The sequence below is a fragment of the Crocodylus porosus genome, unplaced genomic scaffold, assembly GCF_001723895.1.
Source record: "Crocodylus porosus isolate Cpor-Errol unplaced genomic scaffold, CroPor_comp1, whole genome shotgun sequence".
NCBI classification, from domain to species: Eukaryota; Metazoa; Chordata; order Crocodylia; family Crocodylidae; genus Crocodylus; species Crocodylus porosus.
In genome coordinates, this window is record NW_017728907.1 from 38030211 (window position 1) to 38036885 (window position 6675).

The window sequence follows — 6675 nt, forward strand, 5'->3', positions numbered from 1 at the left end:
ATGGTAAGGAGAAACCACCTTCATTTGTGAAGCCTTGTCTTTCTCAAAGTGAATCCTTTTTCAGGGAACACTTGTTTTTCATTGGTCTAGAAAAGACGCATTAAAGTTAACTGTCTGATGAGCTGGGTTCCTGAGGTTTTTTTCTGTTTTAAAAATCCCAAATTCTCTGATAAACAATCTCAGTTCTCTGATTTTAAAAAGCCTAAAATACACATTTTTCTGCAATTTAAATAAAACACTACTATATAGATAGGTATCAGTTGAATACAGTGTTTTATTAATATATATTTACAATTTTAAAGCAATTTGGAAGCCTACCAGTGCCTCAATTGCTATAATAAAATAAATTCTAAATACCTACACATTTTGGTATTTGATTTTGGGATTTTTATCATGGAAAATCAGAGCTCTCTCTGCCTCCTTCTTTTGCCAGGACAATCCAGCTGTGGCAGTCCCCCTTGCTGCTTTGTGGGGCTGAGCAGCCCTGATATGCTGCCCTTCCCCTACTCATGCTGTTGCACCTCCCAACCTACAGCTCCCCCAGCCCCGCTGGTGCCTCTTACTCTCAATCTGCTGCCTCCAGATCCCAGCCCCCCCGGTGTGTGAGGAACGGAGGGAAGTAACCACAGGTGATGCATGGTGGGGACAGGCAATGTAAGGGGGTGCATGTACCCCCCCCCAGATTTCTGCACCCACACCAGGGCTGCAGCTGGACCAGACCAGCTCTGGAGCTGCTTCCGCAGCCCAGCGGGCAAAACCTGATGTGGGAGGGACTGCCACACTGCCAAGGTGAGGCACAGCAACAGTGGCAGCATGGAGGTTTGCACCTCACCTTGGCAGCAGTGGCAGCATGGCAGTCCTTCCTGTGCTAGGTCCTGCCTACTGGGTAGCAGAGGCAGCTCCTGCCCAGAGCTGGTCCAGCTAGGCTGCAGCCCTGTGCCCCGCCATGGACACAGAAATCTGAGGGGGCCCATGACCCTCTATGTGTCACCTGTGCCACCCTTGCCCCCATAGACTCACCTGGAGTGAGCTGTGGGAGCTGCTCTCCACCACACTGCCTGCCTGTCATGTGCATGTGTGTGCATGCACATGCATGTGGCGATTGCTGCTTCCTACTCCCCCTCAGCCCCAAGTAGCCCCTTGCAGGCTGGAACACTGTCAGCCTGCAAGGGGAAACCTGCGGTGTCACAGGTTTTTCTTCTGTAAAGGAGAAAATCCTGTTTTTTCTGCAGCGAAGTGAACTCCCAGATCCCTGCTGATGAGCCATGGTCTCCTACAAGGTACAGCTCTTTGCAGATCATGAATTCAGAGCCCAAGCTAAGGCTTCTAAACATTAATTTAAGTAGCCTACTTTTCACAGGTACTGAGCAGTTACTGGGTTATGTGCTTCTCTTCTCTGCACTTGTAAATAACTGGCTGCTTCATAGTTGAGCTCCAGTATCTACATTTATCCACCAGTTTTGAAATCCCCTAATAACAAAGATCCCAAAGCTACTTCTGATGTTAAATTCTTGAAGAATGGTAGGAGATAGTTCAATCTGTTCAGCTGTAATGCTGTAAAAATCTTGTACCTGCCATTTTTGGTATGAGAAGGTGTGTCGGAGCATGGGAAACCCTGCAACAGAAAGAGGAAAAGAATTCTGATTCTCCTCCCTCCACTCACTCCCCTAAGACAGATTAGGCTAGAATTCGAGTGCATGGGTTTACAGTGTTTAAGTAGTCAATTGCAAAGGGAATTTAACAAAATCAAAGTTGGGAGGAAAGCTGACAGACCTACAAGGCAATCCAAAGTAAGTGATCCCCACAGATAAAACATTAATACTTGCTCTAGCTGGAAGGCTATTGGAATCTTAATGTCACTGAAATAATAGACAAGCAGAAGCAACCTAAGTATGTAATGTTTTGTAATAAGACTTAATCTGGTTTTTATTGCAGGTCTAAGCTGTAGCACCTGTATGACCTCACTGTATGGAGGAACAAATAATCTTTCTAGGTCATATTCTGATGAATCGAATTTCTATGAAAAAATAAAAGGCAAAGAACCCACCCATGTTTATCTTACAGAAGAAGAGTTCAGTACAGCTGCCTTTATGTCTGCTGCATCTCTTCGTTCAATGAATCTACCAGTTGTGGAAATGGGAAGTGCAGAAAATACAGTTTTCTCAGCCACTCTTCCAGGACCTGGGGATCCTGGAGGACCCCCTCTTCCTCCAGATCTGCAGTCTGAACAACAAGAAGCCTGTACCAGCTCAAGTGACAATCTTTTCCTGCCTTTGAGATCACGTTCTCTTCTACCGCAGTGATCTTCAGTGATACTTTTTTTTTAAAGCCTTTTCTTTCAAAGAGTCCACTGCTTGAATAGGTGTGGAAATTGCAAATTAGCACAAATAGTGTGTGATTTGCAACACATCTTTTTTTTAAAAAGCTCTTTTGTCTAATGTTTTCATTACTTTTTGGAAGCCTTAAAAACGTCACTGGTGCTGTACTTTAGTTTTAACTTGATATTTTGGGTTTCATATTTTAACTTTGGCTGCAAATACTTGAGCTGCACTACTGGAATCTGCTGTATTGTATATTTTTGTGAAAAATCAAAGAAAAAAAGAAGGCTAAAAAAGAACCTGTAAAAAAGCAGATTACTTTAGAATTCTAATTTTCTACTGTTTCTAAATGTTTAAATTTGTTTAACAGTCTTATTTTTCTGTGTGAGAGAAACTCTGCCTCCAACCTTATGTGAAGCTCTCATTGTTAGAGATCTACCAAACTTAAGGAAGTGGCCAGCCATTTTTGTGGCAGATCCTAGGGCTGGCTGCCATTTTGACGGGCTGAGCGTGGCACCATGCCTTTGGCCAAGGAGCCCCATCAGTCCCACCCCTCCCCAGTGTTGCCCAACCCGCAGCTTAATTAGCCTGATTTAAGCCTGGGGAAGCCACTAATACATTTATTAAGTGTAGATTAGTGGCTTCCCATGGCTTAATCAAGGTAATTAAGCCACAGTTTTGTGCCATCCCTAAGTGGCAGGCTCTGCAATTTTGGTGGGCTTGCTGCAAAATAGAACTCCCCAAACCCTACCACAGTGCAGACAGTCTTGCCCCCCAGTTTGCTGGCAGGCAGAGAAAAGGCCAGGAAGCTATGTAGTCTTAAACTGGGGGTGGGGCGGCAGGTTTGCTCACAGCAGATGTGGAGGCAGCCTCTGTGCCTCCTGCTGCAGCCAGACCTGCCTTGCCCCTCTCCCTTCCCTGTGTGCTCTAAGACTGCAGGACTTCCCAACCTTTTCTCTTGCCACTAAATAATGTTTTGTAGCAAGCTTGCCAAAATTGCAGAGCCTGCCCAAAATTGCAGTTTCTGTAAATATGCGCAGTCGCAATTTCTTTAGGTCCCTACTCATTGCCAAGCCAGAATTTGCCCCTCTGTAGCAGTATGTTGATGCTTATTTCCAAATAATTCTGTTTAGTTTTCCAAACTCTCTTTATCCAGATGATATGAAAGTGAAAAGTATGCAGATATCACTTTAATTTGGTTTAGCATATGCTAAATATGCTTTCACATGGCTCCAAATCATGTTTTTTATGTAAAATATCAAAATAACTGGCTTGAGTCGCACTTTTAAAATGAATTGTCATGAATTCTAGAAAAGAATGTAAGGTACTGTAACCACTCTAAACTACTCAGAAGACTGAGGGGTTGTTTTGCAGTCCAGGTGGTTAAATTCACACCATATAGTAGCACGTTTACATTGCAAGTGGCTTAGAGTCCAAAACATAGTTTTAAAATTATTTTTAACATGGGAGAGTTCTCAGATTGCCAGCTATGGTACCATGTGCTTTACATCTCTTCAGTTCTAATACTCGCTTTGTAAAACTGACTGTTGATATGATCAAGTGTACAAATGCAGAATGAAGCTTAACCTTATGTATGCAGTGAGAAAAGTGCTCTTAGGCATATTTTAAAGGACTGTTTTAGTTTATCAAGTTCAGTTGAGGTTGGATATTTAAAATATTCTAATGCTGGTATAAGCACTATTGCAGGAGTGTTCTGCTTTTTCTGAAGCCCATGTTCCTTTTCTAATCCTGGTTCTGGTGTTGCAGAGGCCTAAAGGAGGCTGATGTCTTGGGCCTCAGCACAGCCAGCAGAGTGGCCTGTAAATGTGTGCAGGTCTGTCGAGATTAAGGAGATTATTCTATGGAAACATCTCGAGTATATTAACGAAGAAGCTTGCATGTGACAACAAATACGGGCTCTTATTAATGTATATAGCAGTCTTCTTCTGTTTCTCATCTATTTAAGACATGCTGGGATAGATTTTTCAGGGATACTCCAGTACTAACTGTAATGGGCATTATATGCTTAAATACCTTTGAAAAAAATTGGCCCTTTGTGTCTGGTTTTAAAAAACCTGCAGATCCCATTGACTTGGGCTGGAGTTGTGCATGTTTAAATGCCCCTCCAATTTGAACATTCCAGTTACCTTTACCTGCATAATTCATAAAATCTCATAATTTATTTTGGAGTTCCCTTGTTGGAAGGGTTTGTGGAACTTGTGCTTACAAACTAAGCCTGGAGCTAATCCTGAGAATTCTCTTCACTTCCAGGGACCAACCAATGCCCTTCCTCTTAAAAACAGAAAAACTCCTTTGGGAGCAGGAGGAAATGCATAGGAGCTGAGGTGCTTAATTTTGGATAAGATAATATTCTGTGTTAAATTCATCCTCTCCCACCCCCTTTTGGAATTTCCTTAAATGAGAGGGAGGTTGGGACCCCTCATAAAGCAAGAATATGTATCAGTTCAAGATAGGTATTAGTTAGCTAACAAATCTTGAACAAATACCAGTAACGAATATGATGTATACTGCACAGTCTACACGTGCGGTGATCACTGTTTAAACAAATGTGTATAATATGACCAAATACTTGGAATTGGTGTACTTTTAAATGTGAGATTTTTATCATGAAATAAAAAATTTTGCATACTTGTCTATTTGGTACTTCTCCACAACTATTATTTTAAAAATTGAAATAAATAAATAAACATTGTCTTTTGGTCTGAGGCACCCACCCTAAGTACCCATATATTTTTTTCAACAGGCTGACTTACCTGGTTTAATTTAGAGAACAATGCAAGAAAATGTTGTCAATTCTGTGTCTCAGAACAGATGCTTATGGGAATAGGTATCTAATTGGTATAACCTGATTTGACTGAAAAAAGGTTAAGCACTCACTGATCCATTTGTCCACCAGCTGAATGGTCTTCCTCCTCCAGTGCTGTTGGAGAGAAGGTGAGGGGCTAGAAATGAATTTAGGCCTGTGGTTGTTACTTTTAGGACTAATGCATAGCTACTATGAGCCCATTTCCTTATTTAGTTGAAACAATTTTATTCAGCTGATAAAACCACAAACCTTCAAGCATATGGGAAACTAATTAGAAAAGGAGCAGGTTGCAGTGCATAATTTAGCATAGGAAATGTCCTGCCACAGGATGTAGAGTGGGGGTGCTCTATAGCCTTGGAGTCAGCCAGGTCCTCTGGCCCACATGGCTCTCCATGGGTCCAAGAGTTTGGTAGTGGGGGGGGTAGTGGCAGCAGTAATTGGTATTCCCCTGCCGCCAAATTTCAGGCCCCTTGGTGCCTTGCAGGCTGCTAGCTGTGCCACTCCTGCCCACAGGGCAAAAGCTTGAATAGTTCTGGTAGAGTTGGTGCGTATAATTGGGTGGATTCTCAGGGCTGTGCAAAATTTCCCATGTTTTGTTTCAAAGCTGTTTCAATGTGTTTTAGCTCGAAACAGTGAAATTGAAATGAAACAAAAGCCTTCAAAACAGAACAAAGGCACTCGAAACATTTTGAAGTGCTTCAAAATGAAACGCAACTTGATATGAAACACTGTTCCCTCAAAGCAGAAGTGCTGTTTTTGCACAGCCCAAATTCTCGGCTTCCCTGAGGGCCCCACAGGCCAAAGGAGTTTGCCCGATCCAGCTCTCAGCCCTTACATGCAGCACCCCTACTCTATAAAGCACCTGGTACTTGAGACCAGAGTATGGGGCCGCATGGACCCGTTTCTATGCAGTGTGATTCGCTTCGATTCAATGGGCAGGAGGCACTGAGAAAGGTTGAGGTGGTTCATGGTTTAGTTCTCTCTAAAGAAGGTCCTGGCAGACCACAGCGGTTACCGTGTGACAGGCAAGCGAAACCGCCTCGGTTTTGGACCTGCCCAAGCTACGGGAAATGCCTCGAGAATCGTGCAATGGCACGAGCTGACCTCGGGCGGACTGAAGCCTCCTTGCGGTCGGGGAGGCGAGAGGGGCGCGCGTGGCAGGAAGCGCTGCCCGGCGGGGTCACGACCTAAGCTGAGGCCTCCGGCCTGAGCTCCCGTTTCTCTGTGGCCCAAACAGTGCACACGAGGGGGCGGCCTCCGAAACGGCTCCGCCCTGCTAGCGAGGAGGCCCAGACCGGGCGCAGCCGAGCTCCGCCTGCCCCGGAGCCAGGAGCCTTTGGGCTCCCAGCGGCTGCCGCTTCTAACGGCCCGGCCCGGCGGGGCCGCGTTTCCGCGCGGGCTGCCCGGCCCGGCCCGGCCAGGCCCCGCCATGGCGGCGGAGGGAAAGGATCCGCTCGGCTACTTCGCGGCCTACGGCAGCGGCAGCAGCAGCTCGGACTCGTCGGACTCGGAGTCGGCCGGGCCCGCGGG

The 6675-nt window shown here is 45.1% G+C and overlaps 2 protein-coding genes across 2 annotated transcripts in view; both read left to right on the forward strand.

Annotated features, from left to right (window-relative positions):
* Nucleotides 1-3049, forward strand: part of BCL10 (B-cell CLL/lymphoma 10) — an 11972-nt gene extending 8923 nt beyond the window's left edge. The window contains exon 3 of the mRNA XM_019530603.1: nt 1936-3049. Coding sequence (XP_019386148.1) covers nt 1936-2303 — 368 coding nt within the window. The 3' untranslated portion in view covers nt 2304-3049. The remainder of the gene's footprint in view (nt 1-1935) is intronic.
* Nucleotides 3050-6535: 3486 nt separating this feature from the next.
* CUNH1orf52 (chromosome unknown C1orf52 homolog) overlaps nt 6536-6675 on the forward strand; it is a 3625-nt gene continuing 3485 nt past the window's right edge. The window contains exon 1 of the mRNA XM_019531163.1: nt 6536-6675. This exon is cut by the window's right edge and continues 148 nt beyond it. Coding sequence (XP_019386708.1) covers nt 6575-6675 — 101 coding nt within the window. The 5' untranslated portion in view covers nt 6536-6574.